Source organism: Perissodus microlepis, chromosome 18, assembly GCF_051167445.1.
Source record: "Perissodus microlepis isolate ML-2025 ecotype Zambia chromosome 18, ASM5116744v1, whole genome shotgun sequence".
Classification (NCBI taxonomy): domain Eukaryota; kingdom Metazoa; phylum Chordata; class Actinopteri; order Cichliformes; family Cichlidae; genus Perissodus; species Perissodus microlepis.
In genome coordinates, this window is record NC_140478.1 from 18,119,199 (window position 1) to 18,146,222 (window position 27,024).

Below are 27,024 nucleotides of genomic sequence, written 5' to 3' on the forward strand. Positions count from 1 at the left end.
CCTATCTCCCCTCACCACACTCCCTGCCGGTGGCTGATGCCCTTAGACGTTGGTGTGTTGGTGGTCCTTGTCATCTGGGGCTGGGCGCTCATGCATGTACCGGCTCACTCCTGGTGGCCGATTGGCGGGGCCGGGCGCCTGTGGCCCGGCTGGGCTCCTTCCGGGGGGTGGGATGCCCTCAGGCCTCAGGCCTCTGGGCCTGAAGCTCGGTCCTCTCTGGCACAGCTGGCTGCCGGCGGAGCCCGCGGGCACGCCACTGCAACCCCCTCTGGCCTCTGCTCCGTAGCTGCGGGGTGACCTCTCGTTTGGGGCTCTACTCAGCTCTTCCCAGGAGGGTGGCACGGTTCCCCCCCCCTTTGGTGGTCCTCCTCGGGTCCTTGTACTCTGGGGCCTCTGGATATCTGGGGCCTGGATCTCCTCCATACCTGCTTCATACCCTGGTGGACGGGGCTATGGCTCCCCACACTCCCTAGCAGATCGTTACATGGAGAAACCTTTGGAATACAAGCATGCTGATCCACACAGGTATGCACACAGGTGTACACACGGGTGTTCACAGACGCGGACTACACCTTTCTTGGCTGCTGCCTCAAAGCACATTGTGCGCTGTCTATCTTGCGTGCTGCACAATATCGTTTATTATTTAGTATCTACTGTTATCTACTGCTAGCTAGTTTATTGTGATGGTGCTGTTTTTATTATGTTGCTCTTTGTTGTTTGCTTTCTCTTCTGTTTTTTTTCTCCATACAGGTGATCCAGGCGTTTTGTTTGTTTGTTTGTTTGTTTGTTTTTTCCTTTCTTCCCCCCCTTCTCACCGTCTCTTCTCCCCTTTGGTTTTCTTTCTCTCCCTCTCTTTCTTTCATTCTTTCTCCCTGTCCTATCCCCCAGTCACGTCTGTCCCGTTTGTAGCAACCGAAAATAAAATAAATACATAATTATAATAAAGGTCAATCAAATGGACCAATATGGCAAGGCCATGATGATCCACTTGGTAAAATAAATCCGCTTGGCATCTTTCTTGGCCTTAAGACAACAATTCTGATGGCTAAAGATCCAAACGGGACACAAAAAAAAAAAGAATGTGAACAAGTAGTCTGTCTGGTACAGTAAGGCTCGCTGTGGCCTCAACGCTCCACTAGATGGCGGAAAATACAACAGAATAAGTCGACGTACACTGAGCCGGACTGTATGGCCTTGTGAAATGGCGTCCTGATGAGATGGTGCCGAAGTTATTTGCTTCGTCACCACTTGTCTAAAACATTTAGACCTACAGCGAGGCTTAGTTTAACCTTGTAGCATAACAAAAACTTTCTCTTTTATTTTTAAGATAAATAACCGCCGTGTAAGCTAGCCAATGTGCAAGGAATCCTCGATAACAGTTGAAAGTTTCCTCACATATTCAACAGTTGACATTGACAACTCACTGTGTGACTGCGTCTTACAGTTTTACTCGCTGTTAGCGTACAAGTAGCAAAAGGTGAGTTCGCCACAGTAAACACAGGACGTGCTTCTGTAACGCAACACCAAACATTTTATAGGCGCTATGTTTACGCCTCTCAACTGTTCACCGCCTCACTTGACTGAAAGTGCAGAAAGGCTTGCTGGGAAATGTATTTTCTTAACAGTTTCGTCCCGGCAGCGGCGACTACAACACGCTAGCTAGCGCAATACTCTTCCCACAATTCACCGCGTTGTTGTTAGCGACCCCCATCTTGTGTCCTCCTCATGAATATATATTAGTCGGTATTTGCGTAGGAGGTCGGCCGACGTTCATTTCATATTCTAGCGCTGTGTTTTGGTCCAAATGGGACGCACAGTCACGTCTCCGCCCTGATCTGTCCCTGCTCGCCCAGCCTCTTTCCCAGCGAATTTAATCAGTAAGATGTGTTTTGGGAGCAGCGGAGGAGACTCCGACAGGGAAAGGAAGGCGAGGAGTGAATGACTACTAGTGGAATAACTCAGCAACACCGCCCAGTTGGCGGACATTTAGCGCGGCGGGCACGTATTCGGGCTTTTAAATGTAGAGCTTTTAGGCATAACCAAGTGCGCACCGTTATTTATTTAGAGCGGGGGACTTTTCATTGGCAGGGATGGAAAGTGTACAGGCTGTCGCTGGGGATGGCGCGTCAGATGGAGGCGCGACCAAGTTAATGAAGAAGCCCAGCGGACTGTCTGTCGCCCAGGGGACTCCAGCGGATGATGGCGGTGGACGTTTGGCACCCTCCCGCGCTGAGGCAAAGAACGGGAATAGCCTTTCTCATTCCGCCTCTACAGCGGGGACTAGTGCGTCAAACCGAGCCGTGGCGTTTAATGGCCGGAGCCCATCCAGCAACTCCAGCTCGCTCCTGTTGCGACGGAGGCGCTTGAAGAGGAACCTCTCAGCTGCAGCTGCAGCCACCACTACCACCTCAGCTGTCACCGCCGCTTGCGGCGCGAAGATGAACTCGGCCCTGTCCTCTGCGTCTTTACATACTCGAAGTCTGGATAGGAAGACTCTGATGAAGCACCGACAGAACATGCAGCTGCAGTCCGCAGATCGCGAGTGGGTGAGAGCAGATCTCCACCGGGGCGCCATACACGTCCACGACAGACTGACGCCCTCGTATCCCAGGCCGGTGCTTTGCACTATGGACACCACAGCCGGCGAGGTGGCCCTCCGACTGAGTAAACTCTCCAGCAAGTCGAGCTCTGTAATGCGCATTTTTTGTAAAGACGCCTCCAAGACGGACCAAAATGGGAACTGTAACGTGAATTATGAATATAACGATAATCAGGGCAAGGTAAAAGAAGACTCGAGTATAAAATGCAGCCACCTGACCCCACTGGAAACCACAGATTTAAGGACCCGTCCAAATGACAGGTTGAGACTGCTCCTCATGGAGAACGCAGATGTCAGGCAAAAGCAACAGGACGTTGATGGAAAACTTTTCACCCCGGAGTCAGAAGACAACATAACCTGTTCGCTGTCAGACTTGAATTCTAACTCTAACATGGATACCCCCAATGACGATGATTCGGAGCACAGGAACGGTGTGGACAGTTATGGATTAAACTCTGGTTCAGATGTGGAAAGCAGTGCATTTGACGACCTGAGCTCCGGGGCCCGCCTGAGTGAACACAGGGACTCCCTGAGTGATGACATGATCCTGGGAACTGAAGCATCCATCCTCAGTCCCTCCTTTGATAGTGCCACAGAGGGCCATGACATGTACGGGAGCTCGTCAGACGAACTGGAACTCGACTGTCCAGCATCGAGCTCAAGCATGGACCCCATCTCCCAGCATCATACTAATGGCATCACTGCTGTCACTGCCAACTACAAGCAGTGCAACGTGGGACATTTAAGCGACGTGACAAGCGACGTGGGGCCAGATAGCAGACTCAGCCCACACAGTCTGGGCAGCCTCCCACCCAGCAGTAGTTCCGGCTCATTGTCAAGAGCTGGTTCTACAGGTAACACACCTGACATCCAAGATCCGGACTGTGGCCAGGGGGCCGTAAAAACAGGGCTCACAGCACACCAGAATGGAGATTCTTATAATTCCAGCCCCACACTCTATGTTCAGCTGCATGGTGAAGCTGTTAGGAGGCTTAGCCCAGATGAGAGGCCTCTGCAGATCCAGAATGACTTTCTCTTTAAGCTTGGATTTAAGAACCCGTGGAGAGTTCAGGAGGAGGGGCTTAACACAGAAATTGGCTCCTTGTTACGTTTTTATGCAGGTAAATGAAACTACGTGTCTGTGTATACATGTGTAATATGACTAATATCATTATAATATCATCCTATTGCGATCCATGTGTGTTTTGCTCATTCTGATACTTACTGAGGCCTTTATATGAAGCCTTTGTTGTTTGGAGTAGAGATCCGTAATGTTGTAGTGCTTGGAACAGGTTGTTAACCTGTGAAAGAATGAATCTGGTGGATTCAGGCATTTGTATGGTATGACACCATATCCTTTTTGCAGAGGCAGGATAATATTTTCACAGGATGAGCTTGTGCAGTATGAGTGCAGCACAAAACCTGATAACTGCGACAACAGTTTAGAGGGTCATTATTAAAGGTCTGATAGACTAAGCCTGTTTCCCAGTGATGGGTTGCTATGTTCAGGTTATCCGTGTGCTTGCATTAATGGGTCAAAGTGAGGTCACGTTCCAGAAGGATGTTGATTTTACAGATCTACCTTGCATTACAGTCTTTGTTTGTTTTTTTTTGCTTCTTCCGGTTTCAGCTATCTTTGTTGGCCTGTAGCAGCACACTTTGCTCTCATGGACACACATGCCATTGGCTGCAAAGCCATCACCACAACTTATGGTGCTCAGACATGGGGGCCCTTTCCGGCTTTTGCCCCATTATCATCCTAATGAAAAGCCTGAATTCCTTTTTGGTTGGATGGAGAATAGGGGTGGGAGCGGTATGGCTGGGAAGACCATAAACCCTCTCTGTGGACTCTGTGAATTCTGGTCATTGAGATGCTGCACACTGCCTGTCCTACTGGCATCCAGCACAGCTACTGTCACACTAACTAACTGCTTGCCAAGCTGGGTTAACGTGCTTCTCCAAAGCTCAGGAAGCCCTTTTCTTCACCATGCCACTGCCTCCACCACCACTGCTATTGCTGTTTGCTGCTGTGGGAAGTCGAGTGCGTGGGTGGCGGTGGTGGTTGAGGGGTGATAATGTGAGTTGAATGAGGACAGTTGAGGAAACTGGTCTGAAGTGTGCAGACTGTAATGCTCTGTAGCTTCCTGTCCCTGGAGGCTGCTGAAATAGAAGTTATTTAATAAGAAGCTGAAAACGGCCATAGAACCAATTGTTTCCAATTGCTAGGATTATTTAATTACATGGAAGGCTGTATAAGCGTGCATACTGGGACTCCTTAATCAATGTCCATTTAGAGAAAATAACAAATCAAATCCTACATGAGCCTGTGCAGTCATCTGAGATGAGCCAGTAGCAAACAGCAGCTGTTAACTGCCGGCAGAGGAAGCCCTCACGGCCCTCTGATGGTGACGCCTCCACATCTCATGTGAGACAGCTTAACTACGATCACCTGAGCTCTCCTCCGGCACGCCCCCAGCACCACCACACAAAGTGCCACTCAACAACACCCAGGCTGCAGTCTGCAAACGAGGCTTGCCTCTTGTCCAGCCACATGTAGAACGACATTGAAGAGCACTACACACACACACATACACACACACACACACACACACACACACACACACACACACACACACACACACACACACACACAGAGGGATGCACTGTAAAGAGAGAGCAGTGCTGATGCCCTTGGGACTTTACTAGCCCGCTCTTCCGCTGTTTCCTTACTGCACTGAAGCACGTGAGGAATGTACGCTGGCTCCTCTAGAATGTCAGGCACGTCTTCTACAGAAGGGAATGAGAGGGCTGAGGGGGATGGGATGTATGAAGGAATTCTGCGCTGACACATGTTGAGCTGTCTTCGAATGGCTTTTTTTCTCTCAGATAGCGGCGATCAGACTAGCCCCAGCTGACTTGTTGGCTGAATCTCAGCCACAGCTGCCACAGCTGTAGGCCTCAGTCACACTGAAGACCTTTTTGTTTTATGTGTCTGGTCATGCAGAGTGGCCTTTGATACAGGAAGTTTAGTATCTAAACTATGTTTTCTCACGCTGTTGCACAGTACAAGCTCTATGCAATTTGAATCGTAACCTAGATATTAAGTATGAGAGCAGCTGCTATGCTGTGCTATATTTTTAATAAGAGTGACATATGAAGTACTCAGCAACTCTGCATGATTAGGGAAGCAGGAGAATGATGGGAAGGGGCTGTTAAGTCGAGGAGTTGCCATGGAGCATCTCGATAGATCCTTTGGACAATCCAGAGACCAGTTTGACTTGGAAGGGGTCAGGTCATGGTTTGAGAACACAGACTCTGCAGTGGTCAAATGAGAAAACTCACTTTGCCCTACTAGACACACAAGCACACACATATAGGCTGACTAGATCAAAGGGCCGCTGTCCTCTTTGGCAGGCTGATGAGTGATCCTTTCAGAGCTGCTCACACAGGAGTCTCTTGTAATGCCAAGCCAGCTTTATTAGAATTTGAGTATAAGGGAAAAAAATTATTTAAAAAATACAGAAAATACACACAATTTAAAGGCCACTTGGACTTATTATTAAACTAAAGTTTAGTGGAATCAAGAAAAATATGTATCTGCTTTGGTTTGCATGTTATTGCCACTTCTGTGAGTGTGTGTGTGTGTGTGTGTGTGTGTGTGTGTGTGTGTGTGTGTGTGTGTGTGTGTGTGTGTGTGTGTGTGTGTGCGTGTGTGAGAAAGAGCGAGAGCTGTCTGAGCCCCGACTACTGTAAAACTCTATCACAGATAGCAAAGTGTCTCATCTTTTTGAGAATAAATTCCTTTGAACTCGAGAGGCAGTGCCTCCCTGGAGCACATGTTTGGTGGATCTCTGATCTATCTATTTATCATTCTTCTTGTATTACCATTCTAGAAACTTATTCAATAAAAAATACACAAATATTTATTCTTTAATTATTGCTCTTGAAAATGTTGGTGATGGATACTTTCCTAGCTGTGAGCCATGTAGCAAAACAGTCTGTACCAGTCATGCTTTTTGGTGGTCTATCTTTCTAACTGTAAAGTAGTTGGTTATACAAGTTACCAGTGTTAGCTATCTACTATTCATCTAAAGATGATAAACTACATTCTGACTTTATTCTTGTTTCTAAGGAAAAACGAAAACAGACATTGCTATCACTTTAGACATAAAGAAAGATGGAAATTAAATAACAGTGACATTTGGAGGGTTAGTGAAGTCGTGTTTAGTGGGAGGAGATAAACACCATCATATGGCAGAAAGAAGGTGCTGAAAAAGGACCAAACATAAGCCAAGAAAACATTTCAGATGAGCCCATCTTAAATATTTAAGCATTTAAATATTTGGTGTTTAGGAGACTGTGAGCCTTAAAAAGGCACGTTAAAGGTTTCAGATAGCATATAAGCAGTGCTATCTGAAAGCTGGAGATCTAGAGAATGAACACTTACTTAGCATTACAACATGTTGAAAAGACAACAGCCTCAGTCAATGCAGTAGATGCTTTGACCTGGAAACAGGGCTGATGCATCATCGCTTAGCAAGCAAACAGAAGTTCTCTGTTAATCGACGGTGCGGTTTAGTAAAAATTGTAATATTTCAGATTAAAACATTATATTTTTTCAGTGTTACTCTGTAACCCAGTTTCTTCTCTGATGACTGCAAATCTCCAGTCCAGCAAACTAATGAAGTTACCTACCCCCTACTGGGATGCTTCTTTTCCATTACCCAGAGGTAGTAGTGTTTGTCTCTCTCTAGATATGTGTGTGTGTGTGTGTGTGTGTGTGTGTGTGTGTAGACTTGTTTTAAAGAGAAATGGCACACTGAACCCTAACATGCACACACTGGCACAGGGTTTCTCTAGAGGCAAAGAGCCTGAAGTTCTTAACTAAACCAAAGCAGCATGCTAAATTATTTAGATTCATTAGCCTACGGGGCGTCGCAAACACTCTCATCTATGCACTTAAGCATACCAGCTACTTTTTGTGAGCTCTGCCTTCGTACTCTATTAAAGTTGAAATGTTTGAAAAGCAGTTTCCTGTAGGTCTAAAGTGGGAAGATTTGGTGTGCCTTACGAGTGAAATTAATGACCACAGGCCTAGAAAATCAAGGTATTAATTCCTTTCAGTTCCATGCAGGTTCATAGCTCAAGCTTCTGTGGAAGTCAGTTTTGGTAGCCGTTTCAGCACACTGCACCCAATTTTCAGGTAATTCCCATGTCGTCATTGTGCGCCAGGAAGGTGAAATTGGCAGGAAGAATCAGCCATGAAGAACTAATAAAAGCAGAGATAATACCAATAATGACTCTGGTTTTATGAAACACAATATCTTCCTGATTAAAAATGTTTGCAGCTTTGCAGGTTTATGGTAGCTGTTAACGTTGTAATCTGAGTAATATTGGTTTTTCACAATGGCATTTTATAGTGCACAATTTTAATGAAATGTAACATTTTTATTTCAGTTTGTTTTTGCAAACCCTCAAGACCAACTGAAACATGGCCTCACTGATATTCAGGTGTTTACTTGCAACATTCGGGCAATAACTTGACTACTTTATTGCTTTGGGATCTAGCTACAAGGCCAAGGCTAACACTGCACATATTCTGCATTTTTGTCATCACCTGGGTTAATTCCACTACATCTAAAAATGGCAGTAATATTCCTTCAGCGTCTTACAGAAAGCTTTGTTTAAAGGGGGGAGGGGGGGTTTCTGCACTTATCCGGACCTTTTCAACACAAGCCTTCGAAGTTCCACAACTATTTATTTTTTCGTTTTTCCTCTGTGTTTGTGTGTCCTGTTCATGCTGAGAGATGTGTAACAGACAATCTGAGAACTATAAATGTAATTTAACTAACTAAAGCGCAAAGGAAAAAATTTAATCTAGAGTATGAGCAGGTGGCCTGTTGTAAAAAGGTTTCCCTTACCCCAAACTGCTATCATTTTTTTTCTTTTACCTAGCCAAGGAGCTTTGATGCCTAAGATAACAAACAATATATGAACAAAGTGTCATATTAATTGATCCCAATTCTTTTGCCGCCATACATTTTCTTAAAGAGACTTCTTTGCTTTGTAAAGGAAAATCCTGCTCAGTCTCTTGGTAACGTGTCTTATAGTCAGGAAAATGTCTTTGCCTGTGTGTGTGTGTGTGTGTGTGTGTGTGTGTGTGTGTGTGTGTGTGTGTGTTTGTTCATGGACACAAATTTTGTAAGTAATGCATTTCAATATGAAATATATTTTGTGTCAGATTCGCAGTTTTTTTTTTTTTGTTGTACAGAAAGAGCATGTGACACCATGGCAACCAGGAAAACAAAGTTCTAAAAGCTGTGGCAACTGTTGTATTTCAGCCAAACCACTTTTTTTTTTTTTTTTTTATTAATGCCTAACCTTAACCAAGTAGTTTTTAATAGCTAAATCTAAACATAACTATATGACATATCTGTAACACATACCCTACAAATGGTGTGTGAAGAAATGTATGGGTCTCTGGCGTGAAAGTCAAGAATGACTTACTCCTCCACCACCAGTCATGTTCAGGGACACCAAATAATTTTGGGAAATTTGTCATTACAAACATTAAAAAATGTGCTGTGAGATCAGCTTGAACTGTTATATGTCACTTCTCCAAATTTTGATAGTTGTCATCAGGTCATCACCTCTTTTCATTTTGGTAGGCAGATGTGTTGAACCCCTGCACGCCACCAGAACCAATGTACCTTGGCATTGATCACCAATTTCTTTCAAAAGATATTCTGATGTAGAGTGTTTTAGTGAAGGAGGTGAAGAAAGTTAACACTCTGGTCCAAAGTCTCTCGTGAATTTTCAGCTGGTATGCATAGCATATTAATCATATAGTTTTCATGCTCAAAAACTCATCAGTGACCCCTCATGTGGTTTGTATGTGGGCACAGTCATCCTGTAAGAGACCACTCCTGCTCTTGATGTAAAAAGTTGAAAGTGATCACTTAGAACAACTTTTTTCCCCCTCTGATACAAGTGGACTCAAATGATCCATGGCCTCCTAAAGCAAAGCAGAGCCACCAGATCCTCTTGTTGTAGAGGTGTGTGGGGGGGGCAAGTGTTCACGCTCAGCTGCCCTTGAATTTGTCACTCTTCTTACACATCTTTAAAAGATTTGTGGCTTTCTATTACTATATTTATCATATGATAATAAAGTCTCGGTGGAATCTTGAGTAGGTTGTTGCCTACGGTGTGAGGAACATGTTAACATTTCATGAAGATTGCAATAGTTTGACTACTCTCAAAGCTTTGTGAAATCTCTTTTCAGGACAGTATATTTCCACTGTTACCTCAGGGGCCTCTCTGAGGCGGCAGCGGCTAGTGACGTGATGACTTAAAGGACTGTGCAGGGTTTAAAGGCTTAATGAAGCTCCCAGCTTTCTCCAGCAGGCTCTGTGGCAGCTATCAAGCAGAAAACCACTCACTCTGTCTTGTCAGTGCCACGTTGCTCCCTTCGTACAGTCAGCGCGCCAGATTGCTCCCACACTCACACTTGCATTTCTATGAAAACATTTTCAAAGGCAGAAGGAGGACAGTCTGCGCGATTCTTGTCATTGTTTTGTTTTTTTGTTTTTATGAACGATTACTGGTTATCATAATAACAGTAGGAGGATGCCTTCCAGCGGTTTACTTTGGGTGAATTTTGTTATTCAAATGATGTTTTATTGGTGCTCGACGATTTTGATCATTTGCAATATTCAAGTGTCGCTTTCACTTAAACCTATAAAACGCAGCCGAACCAAAGGATCTCCGTGTGTGTAAAGGCTCCTGCATCATCTCTGCAGAAGTGAGGCGCTGGGGCTGCCTCATCCTTCCTCACATTCACGTTCTCGCCTGACAGCTAATGGTCTTTCTAAATGGCCCATTGCTGAGTCATTATGTAATTGTGTAACCAGATTTCACACGTTCCAGAGCTCAAATCCAATACGCATGTGTTGGTGTGCGCTGAGGTTTTTCTGGCTTTCGCTAGTGTATCTGTGTGCCCAAGAGAAAACTGAGCGATCAAAGAATAGATTTACTGTATGCATTTTACTTTTGTTCACATGCGAGCCGCACGTGCGCAAGCGGTCTTAAACGAATAGTGACCATAGAGTCTCAGTGCTGAGCTGGATGTTAGTATCTCGGAGGATTCACGTGTGTGTCTACTGAGGCAGACTTGGAGAGGATGGTGGTATCAGCTTGTAGCAGTTAAAGCAAGGGGAACTGTGTTCTGTCTAATATAGATTGCCTTCTTGGCTGACATCCGCCACCCTCCCCTTCTCTCCTCTCACGCCGAATCATCCTCCCTCTCTCAATTTCTCTCATGATCGATCCTCCTCCCTTTCCTCTCGCTATCTTTTCTCGCATCTCCTCCTCCCTCACACCATCTGACAGTTTGCATTTATCTTCCCATATCTCTACCCTTTCCTTGCTTATTGCTTTTCCTTTCATATTGCTTTTTCACAATTAGTGGTCACCCTCCTGGTTGTCTTATTAATAAATGACAAAAACCAACAGCTAACATCATTGCTTTTAGACGCTTAAAAGTCTCTGTCTGATTGCTGTCTCCGTGCGTGGATTTGCTTGCTTGGGTATATAGCATGCCCACTGTGTAAACACTGTAAGTAAAAAAGAAACAGGGTTGTATGCAGCTGAAAGTGCCTTTGTAAACAGTTGAATCTAGGCTGAGCAATGTCATGCTGATATGTCACTGTTGTCTGCCAGCCGGCACATCTTTGATAGGGAATTGGGAAAGGGGGTTGGGAAGGGCAGCGGATTTTCCTGCCCTGTGGGAGAAGCCCATCCTCTTAGCTGTCTGTCAAGCTGCCCTTGCCAAATGCTCCCCGGAAATCTCGGAGGTTTGGAATAGTCGATGTTCACCAAACAAAAAGCAATGAAAGGGTTCCCCCTTCGGCAGGGTCACGGGCTCGGCTGACTGTCCCCGAGCTGAGCACCAGCCCCTGGCCCCGACCACATCCATGAGCGGGGGATTAGAAGCCGACCAGCAGGGGCTGACTTTATGCAGCTTTGATCAGCAGCAGCATAGCCTAATACCCAACAACATCTGCAACTCTCAGCATTAAAGAGGCCCAAAAAAAGCGGCCTGCTTGCCTGCTAGTCTACTGGACAGAACTGTGTCAATTTGGATGTTTTTTTAAATACCACCACTCCAGTGGTGCTTAGACTGATTTGTTTTACAAAGCCCACGTCTCCAGACAGGGTAGCTTGCTTTGTGTTTGAAAATCCAGTGTCTTAGCTTTTTGTTTTCACTAGAAGAAAAGATAGGATCACTTTGCTTTTTGGGGTGGCTCTGTATTTCTTTTCTTTTTTTTTTTTACAGATACATTTTCCTGCTTTGCAGAAACGGAACAGAAAAAGCTAAGGAGGTATAATGTTTTGCAAACATTATTGTGTAAAGAATGTTACCAGGCGGTCTTTGAATCTTTGTATATGTCATCTGGACACAGTTAGATAAGGTGTGTTTGGGTGGAGCTGAGCTCATTTCTTTGGACTCTGCTCTAATAGAAAGTGGACAGAGTTGTCATTTCATATCAACAACATATCTGTTGATATGAACTGACCTATTTTGAAGTTCATCTCTCTCAAAAAAAAATGCTGAAGCACAATGAAAGTACTTCCTCATTGGTGAGCGAATGAAGAAAGAAAGGTTATTAAAAAACAAGAAGGATGCCACCACACGCCAGTGATTTACTGAAACAGATTTGCATGATTACTGCGCAAGACACATGCACAGATATTATACTTAAAATTCGAAAATGTTATATCCATAGCGCTCCATTCTTCTTTTAATCTGATCACACTTGGCTATAGTGTTTTTAATTTATTCTTATAGCTTTAATTGTGCTGTTTGCTCCAAAGCAGTCCCTGTATCCAGGTGGGATACACCAAAAACCCACTCAGTGCCACCTGCCTGTCACCAAACACCAGACAGAAAGAAACAAATTGTAACTATTTGATAAAACTGGATAGTTAACAAAAAGAACATCTTAAAGGAAAGTGAATAATTTACTGGCATTCATTAATTGGCCAGAAACACATCTAAGAGTTAATAGAACAGGTTACCGTCGTTCTTTCACTATTTGGTGTTTAGAATATCAAAATAAGTAGTGTAACAATTTCAGTTTGTCCCAGTTGGATTATTACAGATGCGTTACATTTCCCAAAACTGAACAGATTCATCAGCAGCTACCAAAACATTTATACAGGTAAGATTTGTTATAGGCGCCCTAAACTGCCAAGTGGATGTTAACAGTTAGGTTCATATGTATTTTTGGCATTTCAACTGTTTATCAAAATATATTTTAGTGACATTTATATCTTTAATTGAATGGGATTACATCAAAATTCATGAATCACAACTCTTTCTCAAGTGACTGCTTGTCTCAGACCCCTTTTTATAGACAGGTGTGGTCTATTCCATCATTCTCGCTGTAGCATTTGCTTTTTGAAGTCGCTGCTGTGAACCCACTGCATGCTGTTGAGGAAGCAATACATGCAAATAAGAAATGCATCAGAGAGATATACATTAGCAATTGCGAATGTTTGAGCATGCGTTTTAGCTGCTGGCACAAAGAAAAGGGGCGAACAAACAGCATTAAAGGATTGGTAGAGCATCAGAAAAGAGGAAGTCCTTTATTTTATTATTTTATTTTTGTTTTAGTCCATGGGTTTCAAGTATTTAAAATAAGAATTTTAAATATTATTGTGTCCAACCGTACAGTATAGGTATACCCTCCAAGTATTTCTTGACCTAACTGTATAATAGTGGTGTGTCTGTATAGGTGAAGGCTCAACATCAGCCTTTAGAGAATGGACAGGTGAAACTGTGGCCTGTGTGCAGCCTGTCTCAGTCATCAGCAGGGCAATTTGCTAGTCTCTTTCTGTTAGCTGTGCAGTTTGATAATTACCCAGGTCCTGGAAAAAAGTGAAGGCGTCACCTGCTGCACCAGGAAGTTACCCTTCACTTTTCTCTCATGTCCTTCCCCTGTGGATTTTACTCTCTTGCGCATACTTATTCTGCCCAGTGTCAGTTCCTGTTTCATTTGTGGTTTCTTTCACATAAACACTTGGTGTCTTTTATCAACTCTCACTTGGCCTCCACTTTTCTATTTTTCCCAGCTCCTCTGATTAAAGACTTTCCCTCTTTTGTTTTCTCACTACCTCCCCCTTCTCTCTTGCTCTCTCCCTCTCTCTCCCTCACTGCCCTCCCACCCTGGCACCCCCTCACCCCTCCTCCCTCTCCCTCAGTGCCACTGTGTTCACATGGCCCCTGCATGTGACATGAAGCTGAGCCAAAACACCCCGGATGCCCGCTTCAGCCCTTCGCTGTTCCAGACCTTGTTAAATTTTAAACAAAACAAAAGGACAGGGGAAGGAGGGAGGAGGGAGAATGAGAAGAAAGAGAAAAGTGAGCACGTGGGGCCAGGGGAATGTGCAACAACATCACAATTTCATTCATTCACTCGTTCTGTCCCTCTGCATCATCACAAGAGCACAGCCCTTTAATTCTTGCCCTCTGTCCATTTACTGGTGTGAAAGGCTTTCTCTTGTCTCTGTCCTCTCTCTCTCTGCTCTGGGTCGGACTAGTTGAGGCTTCAAGCAAAGATCTGGAGTCTGATTACTTCATGGACTGTCCTTCTTTGGTATTAAAGAACAACTGCTTTGCTGACTTGCAGTCTTCATGGACAAGCTTCAGTAGCCTATCTAAAAAAGTAGGCTTTTTAATAGAAATAGCTAGAAATATGGATGAGAAAACGCAGAAATCAGCTTTGTGAAATGCAGTGACTTGCAGACAATATCTGAAAAGTTGGGACAGGGGTATGTTTACTACTGTGTTGCATCACCACTTCTGTGTTTGGAAAATAGGAAGAGCAGTTGCTGCAGTTTTGAAAGCTAATGGATGATACGGGGTTTCAGCTGGTTAGCAGTTCTGGGCCTCCTTTGATGCTTGGCCTGGTCAGGCCAATTTATCAGTAAATTGTGTAACTAGAGAGTCATACTGCTGGGATACGTGCAGAATGTGGTCTTCCTTATATGAGCAGGGCCTTGTGTGCTGCAAGGCTAAATACAGCAGCCTGACCCATGCCTTCCTCAGGCTCTCTCTCTCTCTCCCTGCTTCACTGTCTAATCTTTACTCCGCTATCTAATAAAGCTGAAACCCCCCAACAGATAATTAACAGATCACTAAAAAAGTCATCATGTAGATGCTCTCTCTGTATTTACACTATGTTGTTTAGTGTTAATGGTGCCTTCACAGCTGTGCAAGTAATCCATGTCATACTATGATACAGTGACAGGTGCTGGCTTTTGAACTATATTGGGTCTATCTTCTCTACAAGAGGAAAAGAAGCCATGCAGACTGTGCTAAGCTTTACTCTTTTTAAATGTTGTCCCTTATATACAGAGTTTTTGATTTCTTGGTCATTTTTAGACAGCCACAGTAGAGAGTAGACAGGAGGGTAGTGAGAATGACCTGCAGAATGACCTGCAGCCTTTCAGCATGTGGTTTTCCTGCTCAACCAAGTGAGCTGTAACAGCAGCCATACAGAGAGTACAGAAAGGGTCTGTTCGCTTATATTAAATACCAAATAAGTGTTTATTTAAAAAAAAAAAACAACAACAACAATACTATTTCTTAGTTTCAACATTTGTTTATATGTTTATATTACTTTAAAATCACATGCAGGTCACCAATCTGTTGTGGCTCTAACACAGACAACCATTCACACCTACAGCTAATTTAGAATTACCAATTAGCATACTGTTGGACATAGTGCAGCACTTTGGGTGAAAGTACCCGAAGACTCGAACCACGAAAACGCCATACAGAAGGGTCCCAGCCAGCCAGTGGATTCAAATCCAGCACCTTCTTAGTGTGACGCCACACATCCATGCTGCCAACATGGCAACCCTTAATGTATTTTATCCCAGAATAACTTGAATGCCTGCAGTACCTCGGTGGATATGTGCCAGATTTAGCCAAGCTGTGAGGGTCATTTATAGCTTCTGATAATAAATGGCGGTAAAGGTTAAGTACTTACTATAAGAAGTGATCTTGTTATCTGTATGTCTGGTTTACCCGCTGGTAATGCTTGGAACTGAAAGTGATTTGATTGTGTTTCAGCTTGGTTTAACAGCTAATCAATCAGGAATGAGAAAGTTGTCTTTGCCACTATGCACTGCTCATATAAAGACAGGGCTAACTGAGCTTGATTTACAGTTTTCTTGCAGTAATGGTCAAAACACGTCAGCTCAGTGTATCTCTGCTATCAAATGGCACGTTGCGTATGAGGAAAAACAAGTTCAGACAGGAGCCTCAAGCAGCCTGCAGTTTTCAGTCTGCCGAGCATAATATTAATCCCCACCAATCACACACGCTTTCTTTATGATTTTGTACACTGCTCTGGTATTCAGCCAGTCTCTAGCTCACTCCAGTGCTATTCTAGTTCTGCACGTATGAAAATGTTGCTGCCGCCCACTTAAATCTGCCTCTTTTTTCTAAGCAGGAATCTGTCTACACTTTGATTTGTAGCACATGCTCAGTGCACACAGTCGATAATATCACATCTGTTGATGGTGATCATCGCTGTTGTCCTCAAAGCATTTTGTGCAGCATTTTACAGCACAACGATCTATACTTACTTGTTAAGCTGCATTGCCATGTTGTTTAAGCCAGCGGTCCCCAACCTTTTTTGCGATATGACCAAAAATATTTATCACGATATACATTTGAAAATTTGCGATAACGATATAACTGACGATATAATTGACACTAGACAAAATACTTTACAACTCCACAACTTTATTAGTGCAAAAAACCCCATCAATGTATTTTCACTTAAACAAGCAGCTGTTTTTTATGTGCATTAAAGTTATATAAAAATGTAACAGTGTAAATTCCTTGCTGACAGTTTAACCAAAAGGCATTTCCAGTGGAAATTGGCCGACATATCCTCAGCATAACCATGTATAATATCTGCAAAACTTAAAAAGAGGTTATACACACACAATACGGTAATATTATGTTGAAGCGCAGTACGTATCACTCTGCGAGGCTCCTGCCTACGATAGCCGTAATGCTCCGACGCTGCGGCTTCGTAGCTCAGCAAAGTCGTACTAAAACATTTGACAGATTTTCGAGCGCCGTGTACCACATAAAATCGTTTCGACGTCAGTAAACACAACCAGAATTCATACATAAGGCACACGGGATTATAAGGGGCACTGTCGATTTTCAGAAAAATCAAAGGATTGATTTTAAGTGTGCCGTATTTTCCAAACAACACGGTAATAACAACGGCCCGCTAGCATGCTCTACCAAAAATAGTGCTTTGTTGTGTATCTGATGGACGAAAGCTAAACCAGTTCCACACCACTGAAGTTTCAGCATTTTTACAAACAATTCTGATTCATCCGTTTCATTCAGCGATCCACTTTCGCTCTTCTCATTCTGCGTCGCCGCCATGTGCGTATGTAAACATAGGCACTGCGCATGCGCGTTTTACCCATATTCTATCGCGATATTTCATTTTCCTATCGTTGCCCAAAATTACACCGGTATTACCGTGAACGGTATGATATAGCCCAGCCCTACATGGCTGTAAACTGACATACACTAGAGGCAGATTAATCCATTTGCCCACTTTATTATGCCTTCAGCCTTTGAGTTTTAAAGGCATCATGTGCGAATGGCTGACAGGTACACACACAAAGTCTCGGTTAGGGCTGGGCCATATCATACCATTCACGGTAATACCGGTGTAATGTTGGGCAACGATAGGAAAATGACATATCGCGATAGAATATGGGTAAAACGCGCATGCGCAGTGCCTTTGTTTACATACGAACATGGCGGCGACGCAGAATGAGAAGGGCGAAAGTGGATCGTTGAATGAAACTGATGAACCTGAACTGGTTTGTAAAAATGCTGCAACTTCAGTGGTGTGGAACTGGTTTAGCTTTTGTCCGTCAGATACACAACAAAGCACTATTTTTGGTAGCGCATGCTAGCGGGCCGTCGTTATTACCGTGTTGTTTGGAAAATACGGCACACTTAAAATCAATCCTTTGATTTCTCTGAAAAGCGACAGAGCCCCCTATAATCCCGTGTGCCTTATGTATGAATCCTGGTTGTGTTTACTGACCTCGAAACGATTTTATGTACACGGCGCTCGAAAATCTGTCAAATGTTTCAGTACGACTTTGCTAAGCTACGAAGCCGCACCGCTTGATGGATTGTCGGAGCGTTACGGCTATCGTAGGCGGAGCCTCGCGGAGTGATACGCACTGTGCTTCAACATAATATTACCATATTGTGTGTGTATAACCTCTTTTTAAGTTTTGTGGATATTATACATGGTTATGCTGAGGATATGTCGGCCAGTTTCCACTGGAAATGCCTTTTGGTTAAACTGTCAGCGAGGAATTTGCATTTGCACTTTTACATTTTTATATAACTTTAATGCACATAAAAAAACAGCTGCTTGTTTAAGTGAGAATACTTTGATGGGTTTTTTGCACTAATAAAGTTGTGGAGTTGTAAAGTATTTTGTCTCGTGTCAATTATATCGTCAGTTATATCGTTATCGCAAATTTTCAAATGTATATCGTGATAAATATTTTTAGTCATATCGCCCTGCTCTAGTCTCGGTCATAACAAAATATGAAGAAAAGGGATTTAGCTGCCGTGCAGGAGTTAACAGTCAAATATATACATAAATGTACCGAGAGTTGGCAATCCTCCTGCTCCTGTAATTATGATTTTTACTTATTGTCACATTAACTTTTTAAGGCCTTTGGAGCTTCATTATGAACACTGTCCATAAATTAACAAGTAGGTTGTTTATGCCTTTTTAGAACTCTCCAAATGTCATGGAATCGCAGTCGTCAGTGTTGCCATGACTCAAACAATCCACCTGATTATCTGTAGCAGTTTTGCTCTTTTGTGACCTTTAAATTTTCTCCTTCTAATGGGCGTCCGTGTCGGCCTTCAGGCTGTGGAAGTGAAGTTCTGGTGTCTCAATTAAAAGCCTCTATTTTAGAGTGTTAATTGGATTAAATTGGTGGCTTACTGATATGAAGTACGATTATTATTATTATCATTAATATGGGAGGACCGTGCTGAAATGCAGAGGGGGATTTCGACTCTGCAGTTGACTTTGATGGCTCATTCTGGTGTTATTAAAGTTATTTTTTTTTCTTTTTAGAGCCATGGTGCTCTGTGCCTATACCACATACTGTTTGACTGTGTGTGTGTGTGTGTGTGTGTGTGTGTGTGTGTGTGTAAATATCCCAAATGTCAAGTTTGTCATCCATGCATTACCATTATTTTCTCGTTTCTCGCCATTTGAAAGGAAGAAATATTAGTTTTACTGAAAAGGGCAGTGGCATGATGATGAGAAGAGAAGGGTGGCGCATCGGAGAGTGTATGTTAAATGTCCCATCTTAATTACTGCCAGCATTATTAATGCTGTGGTACAAATGAACAGGGAAACCCAAGGTGACAAACACATGGGAGTCCCTATATGCTAATTAGTCACCGACGTAAACACAAATGTGTGAGTGTGTGTCTCCATGCTTGTGCAACCCACCGCTATCAGTTTTAACCTTTTGCTCAACATCAAACCTTCACTCGCTTACCAATTACTATACTCATCTCGCGTCTTTAGCCTCTGTATCAGCAGGAGGTGTTGTCAGCCTGCTCCTTATCGCCGCAGTCTCTTCATCCCTAGCTCTCGTATTTCACCCTCCCTTGATGCACTTCCCAGGGGGGTTGAGTGTGAGGTGGGTAAGCCTAAACCTCTCTGTTTGGATGGGTGTTATTGTACTGTGCTTAAGATGACAGTACCCACCTCCCCACCCCTACCTCACTTTCTTTAAGCCCCACATACAGTATAAGGCACTGCACTTTATCAAGGCTGTATAGAGTGCAGCAGAAACAGGCTGCTGCTGCTGTATGCAGGCCATTAGCAACTGCTGAGTGACAGAATGCGGAGGCTGAAGTGACACAGTGTTAGCGCTGATGAGCAACCAGTGTTGCAAACGATAACATAATATGTGTGTCTGTGAAAGCTCTTGCATGATTTGGGTAAATCTTAAAAATAATGCTCCTAAAGGAGAGCATTTTTTTCTGATTCAGTGATGAGAAAATTTGCACTCAAAACTTTTCTAGAGGCCTGGTCAATATCTTTGTATGGTTTGCTTGCTTTTGTACATGCATAACTGTAGCCACAGTAAACAGCTTGCCTCTTGAGTATAATTTGTAAAGTAAAATGAAGATGCACCGCCCATTTGAGAAGCCAGAAACCAGCAAATCCTTGGCTTTTTTCCCCAAAGTGTCATTAATGAGACATAGTGCTCTCTCAGCTTGTGAAAACAGTAATAGCAGCTTTGGAGAGACCTTCCTGTGGTTTAAAAAAAAAAATCTGGATTCGGGAGACAAACACCCTCTCTACTTTTAAGATTAGGCTTAAAACTTTCCTTTTTGATAAGGTCTATGGCTAGGGTTGGATCAGGTGACCCTGAGTCCTCCTTAGTTATGCTCCAATAAATCTAGGCTGCTGGGGGATTCCCATGATGCATTGAGTGTTTCTTCTTCAGTCACTTTTTTCACTCATCATGTGTTTATACACCTCTCTCCATGTAATTATTAGGTATTATTAATCTCTAACTCTCTTCCACAGCATATCTTTGTCCTGTCTTCATCTGCTCACCCCCAACCAGTCGTGGCAGATGTCTGCCCTCCCTGAGTCTCGTTCTGCTGGAGTTTCTTCCTGTTAAAAGGGAGTTTTTCCTTCCTTCTGTTTTCTTTGTATTATTGTGGCGTCTTTACCTTACACTATAAAGCGCCTTGAGGCAACTGTTGTTGTGATTTGGTGCTATTTAAACAAAATTGAATTGAACTGAATTAAAAACAGCCCTTTATTTTTATGACAGAAAACCTTTGTTTGCTAGACTTTTTGGCACAGCCCGAAGAGCATGTTGTCTCACATTTTAACGTACCCCTCATGTACTGAGTTCTGATGGTAATTATAAAACATTATAGCCAACATAATAAAGGAGCTTGTGAATGTATGCTTGAGTTCATATTGGGTTTAAGTAAAAACTCCTCGAGGCAGATGCTGTTAACACGGCATTGTTTCTTTAATTGCAACTTCATACTACACTGCAGTCAGCCTTTGTTACATTGTGCATGCATTTCCTGTGTGCTAGCTTTTCTCATGTGTTTGTCAAAGAGCTGTTAAGACCAAAGGCGAGTGCTGCATCATTCATGAGTGTGTGCCACCCTGTGCCCAGACTGCAGTGACCCATAGCTGTCAACAGTGTATCCTTGAACATAATGGCACAGGTTGTGCTGAGGACACACTGCAGGGACCACTGGCATGTGGAGGTCTGTGGGTGGGGCCAGGGGATGGGTGGGCTAGTTGGGGTTGTAAATGGAGAGAAGCACTGAATAAAGCACTAATATAAATGCAGTCATTTCTCTCTTTTTCTTTTAATTCTCTTTTTTGCTTTCGGGTACTGCCTGTACCAGTATATTTCAAAAGATGGCTAAGGTTTTTATAGGTTTGCAAAAAAAAGAGAGAGAGCAAGAGAGAGCAAGAGAGGGGTCAGGCTGTGAGTAACCTGGGCTAGAAATCATTCCCTACCCACATGAACAGCCACTGAACCACTGGACAGAAGAAAGTGAGGAAAAAACAAAGTGTGAATAACAGCTGGAGATACTGAAACCTGACATTATATATACAAGGTTTATGAAGAAAGATGTGTAGGAAAAAGGAGGAATTTTGGTCCTGCTGAGGGCTTCTTGTCCTATAAAATATTTCATATGCACGCACACACACACACACACACACACAGAGCTGAAACCTGTGTGTGTCTGTGTGTGTGTGTGTGTGAGAGAGAGAGAGAGGAAGCAAGTAAGACAGAGACGCATTACATAACTGGACACCATGGGTTTCCTGCCAGTTTACTATCACACAGCAGTAACTCAGTTCACACGTGTGCAGGCTTGCTTTATTTTGTGTGTGAAAGCTTAGCAACCTCCCGTTTGTTTCTCACGCGTTCATGACCTGCTGGTAATTTATGATTTCCCTACTTAGCCAACCTCTTCCACACCAGAGGACAAATTCACCATGCAGTGCAGCTCCACATGAAACAGCATTATGTTATGTATATAATATAAAGGCTAGAAGAAGGGTTTGACAGGAATTACATCTGACTTTTAGCTGGCAAGATATTAGACAGCTATTGCAAGTGACTGAATCTTGATTCTTCTCGCCTCATTTCTTAAACAAAACATACAAAAACACACACAAAAAAGGTTTTACTTCTGTTTGAAGCAATCCGCCAATACTGACTGAACATGTGTTTTTTTTTGAGGTCATTTGTGTTACTAACATAATAATAACAATGATGATAATAATACTAATAATAATAATAATGATAACTTGAACTGATCATTTACAGAACAGATGATGGACAGTCACTGTGACATTTTAGTTATGTTTCTCGTGAGATGTTTATTACAGTTAAATTATCGCAGTGACAGTTTTTTGGGGAGCTATTATTACTTATTTTGTTATTCAAAAAAACTTTTTTGAGTATTTTAAACAAAATATGATCAATAAAATGAATACTCATCGTCAGCGGTAATCATCCACTGTAATTTACAGACATAACTCATCCGAACTACAAAACCTAGCTCACTGATTTTATATTATCACTCTAAATCTGTCAGCTGGAAACGACAGTATTTTGTGTATTTTCAGGTTTACTGCTGACTGAGATTTACTCCCATAACATTTTCATTGCACTTTCCTCTTGTGAATCTTTCTGCCTGAGGTGACAGAACATGCCACTAGCCAATTCATCCCGTCTGTTTATATTGTGCATCTGTTTGTCTTTACATCTATTATCGTTTCACTTCTTCATCTTAGCCCATTTTTATCTTGTTCTTGTTAGCGTCAACTTTTCTTTCCGTCCGTAGAGCTCCATTTATTTGCATCGTTCTCTCTGTTGCCTTATACTAGACTGCCATGCTTCCACTATTGATGCTTTTAACATGCCTTTTGGCCCTCATCTTTTTCTGCACTTGTAGAAAAAGATAATGCACAAGCATACTAATAATTAATTTGGGAGTCCAACAAACTTCCACAGCCTTGGAATTATACTCATATACTCATAACACCCATGCTTTCAGTTAATTTGTAGTACACGCTCCCATGCAAAAAACTGTATGCATTCACTTGAATACAAAAGAAAAGCTAATAAATGAAAAAAATCCCCACAGCTCTTGTGTGTCTGTGTATGAATGTGTGAGCTAGCTGACCGGGAGGCCTGTGTATTTCAATGTAAGGTTTCATAACACACACTCATTACATAACAGCAGCAGGAGTGGAGCTGGGAAGAGAGAGGGGGAGCACAAATGTACGTCAGTATCCAACCCTTTCACTGGCAGGAAATCACTGGGGAACATTTTTTTTTCTCTCACCCTGATGCCAGCACCTGAATTTGAAGCATCCATAATACAATTCTATCCACTGCACCTAAGTGGTGTTTAGTGTTTTTTAAATAACGTGATGAAGCATGTTACCAGTGTAATGGGTGGCTTGAAGGACTGTGTTACTTTTATTTAAAGGCACAAACTTTATATATTTAATATTTAAATAGCTGCACAGGATGATTCGCTAAACACTTGTTGAGCCTTTATAACTCCTCGTGCCAACGGTCAGGCGCATGTTACACATTCATACATCGTTTACATTTGCAATTGCGTCTGCCTTTCAGTACTGATTTATCTCAGGTTAATATGATCTGATATGGAATGATATTAAGTGGACTGAGTTTTTTTTTTTTCTTTCGCCCAGCATGCATTAACTAACGTTAGAAATTAAAAATGCAGAAGTGCAAGTGAGTGTGCAAATGGGCAAAAGCGAAGTGACAAAAAAGGCAGCGTTAAAGACAAATTCATCTTCAGATAAGACAACCCTTCCTTTATCCCAGTGCTTCTCTGCATCCGGGCATTATCCCTGCAGGTGGTGGGTGGTAATGCAATGACCTGATAACTGGAGTTGTATAATGCCTTTAATAGCAGAGGACTGTTTAGTTCCCTTCTTCCCAGGGGCAAAGGGTAATAATGGTTTGATGGAGAAGATATCGCAGGCTGTGACCTCATTTGGATTCAGAATGTGTTTCACTGGACTGAGAGTTTGAGAGAGTGATATTTTGTGTAGTGTCTGTGTGTGTGTGCATGTTGCCCTCCTTGGTGACAAGTTTAAAAGAGATGAGGTTTCAGAATTTTACGGCATCCTTCACACTAATAATTGTCCACCTCATCCTCTCTGTTGTGATAGAGTGATGTCACATGGGCACCTGGGTCACTACAATACCCTAGACTCCAGTTCTCATCTCTCTGGCTCTGCTGTGCTACTGTTGGGGGGAGGGGGCATCACCTCGGCTGTGCTGTTAAGACTGAAGGATGTCCACTGACAGCAGACAGGAGCTCGAAGCTGAATGTAACTCAAACTGGAGCCAGTAATTAAAGCACTAAAAAAAGTGAACACAGACAGTGGACTACCTATCATATCCAATATCCTTATAAAAGATTACTCATCAAAATGACAATTTTATACTTATAGCAGGCTCTCTTTCTCTGATTTATAAGGTATTACTAGGTATCTGAATAATTCAGAATGTTAGAAAAAATATAGCTTTATGCTAGCCACAGTAGTTCGATCTTTTACATTATTGCCCATTAATTTTAGGCTTTTAATTTTTTGGATGCATTCATAAACGAGCTTTAAACTAGACTAGAACAATATTGTTTTAAAAATGCATTTTTTCTTGACTTTTTAACTCAAACTTTTTCCAGTTAGCTTAGCTTAGCATAAGAGACTGCCCCTATATGCTAACAAGTTCACAATGCTAACAAGTTAATATTGGCTTAATGTTTTTCAGGTTAATCGTAGTACAGTATGTTGTCACACTAACATAAAGTAGACAATAGTGTTCCCATATACTAATAGGCTCACATATGTTAATGTCTATATTTTTGTGTTTTTTACGTTCATCTCATCATCACATTAGCTTACCATGTTATCATGCTAAGTTAATATGCTTAGCATGATAACATTGCACGATAACACTTGATGTATGCCAACATGTTATCATACATAATTTACAAGACATTGGCCTCATAGCTCAAGAGGCTCACGACGCTAACATGTTAATATTGAGAATGTGTAATATTTTTAAGGTTTATCCTATTAGTTTAGCATGTTACGCTGATAACATTTGCATAATGTACATGATGCTGAGGGAGGATCTTTTTTTCCTCATCTAACAAAAACTAAATTCTTAACAGTTTCATATTTTGACCCTTGAACATTTTATTAAACTTTGCCTCCCTTTAAAAGTTTAAATTATTCAAACTTGAGCCCTAAGACAACAGGGAAATGTAGAACATTCATGCTCAGCACAAAGTAAAGTAAGAATACACAGATGCTGTATTTGCCCAACTCTAAGCACTTGTGCAAATTTAGTGTCACGCAGTGATAATGCAGGAACACTTATTTCCCATGCAAACATCCACCTCATCTCCTTATCACTTTTTACACAAAGGACAGCTTGACACATTTCACACATCAACACCTCTTTAGTCCCTGAGGCCAAAGCAACCCCTTCTGTCTGTTTGGACCGGTTTGTGCAGTAACATCTGGAAAGTTTTAAAGAGCAGTTTGTAGGATTACGAAGTTACAAATTAAGGGTTACTCATTACAAAAACGATGAAACTGTGCGGTTTAAACGGGCTTGAGACCTTCCTAAAAATTTCCATTGTGCACTATGTTGTTTTTTATCACTACCGCACATTCACAGTTCAGCCTGTGTATATCTCTGAAAGGTACAGAGAGGTAAAAATGTAATGTAAGGGAAAATGTGGAGTATTAACATGAATACAGCAAGCAGTCTGTCACCCGCGATGGCTTTTGCCACCTTCGAGCATGGCTCATCAACCACTGCCTGTCACTTTTCATCTGAGTAATCACCTTCCACAGAGAAGGAGTACTGCTGAAGAAATAAAGAAAGGAATAGCAAGACTCAGACTGAGGGACGCAGCAAGTAAAATGTAGGACAAATATCACTCTCTTGCCTGAGACAAGTCACCTTTGAGTAGGTATATTTTGACTTATTGTGTTTGTATATGTTTGAAGCAGAAGCATCTATTTTGTGTTGGAGAGTAACAGCTGACGTTTCTGTTTTACATCTCCAACAACTCCTCTCAACTCCAGTTTCCTTTTTGTAAATGTATAAGACATCTCATCAAAGTCTCTTTTAGTCAGTTTTCTATGCTGTTAAATATTTATATGATTCATTTTGGTTGCATTTAAAGAAGTAAAATATATATATACTGACTTGGAAGCATTTATATATCACCAGAGTCTTGCCAGTCATTAAATTGGATTGGTCATTGCTTATAATAAACAAGTGTGTCTTTACAAGCTCATGCTCGGTTGTGACTTATGTGGGTCATTGATGCCCTACGGTATGGCATGCCCAGTCCTTTACAGATAGTGTGCTGATGTCAGGTTATAATCTTATTATTACCGAGAAGATCCACAAGAAAGATGTTGATCTGTTAAATAGGAGATGGATGTAGAGAGGCTGGCCTAGTTGACTGATTGCTAACAATGACGGATGACGGGGACATCAGGGCATCGGTAGTCAGATTTTCTAGTGCGCCAGAGTCAGCTCAGGGCTCTTTATTTCATGTCACTGGACGTTATTGCCCAAAAAACTCACTGTATACTTTGCTGGTAGATCTTATACAATATAGATGTCTGTATTCAGAGAGGGCAAGGTCCTCAGTGTCAGTAGTAGCTGTTACATCTTCGTGCTTAATCTTAAATTAAACATTAATGTGTGTTTCACAGGGCTGAAGTCCTGGAATGAACTGAAGAAGTGGAAGTGCTACCATAACAGTAGACTAAAATGGTCTTTGGCATGTATAATTTTGTCATCTGGATATTTTCTCTCTCTTATCAGTGATTGCATTTCAAATCATTGGGACGCAAGACTAGTGGGACCATTATTTGACCAAAATTTGCCTTTGCAGGCTAACTCTCGCTCTGACTGTTTCAGTATTTTTAGGATGTACAGGATTTTCAAAGGCTTCTTGGAGCTGGAATTTACTGGAAGATTGTGCCGTCAAAAACAGAGAGAAGTGTTCTTTAAGAAGAAATTAACCAGTGGTGTTTTTATATGTGTTTTATTTTTTTCCAAGTATTGCAATTGGATTCTAGGGACTCATTTGTATGTACAGTAAAAACAGAACAAGTATTTTTACTAATGATTAATTTTTTTTTAACTATACTCAGAGGTGCCGAGCCCACAAGGGCTTACAGGAAGAAAGT

The 27,024-nt window shown here is 42.3% G+C and overlaps 1 protein-coding gene across 1 annotated transcript in view; it reads left to right on the forward strand.

The window, feature by feature from the left end:
- The first annotated feature begins 1,755 nt into the window (after nt 1-1,755).
- The window catches only part of phlpp1 (PH domain and leucine rich repeat protein phosphatase 1), a 45,977-nt gene continuing 20,708 nt past the window's right edge, over nt 1,756-27,024 (forward strand). Inside the window, exon 1 of the mRNA XM_084912134.1 lies at nt 1,756-3,720. Within this exon, the coding sequence (XP_084768260.1) occupies nt 2,091-3,720 (1,630 nt within the window). The 5' untranslated portion in view covers nt 1,756-2,090. The remainder of the gene's footprint in view (nt 3,721-27,024) is intronic.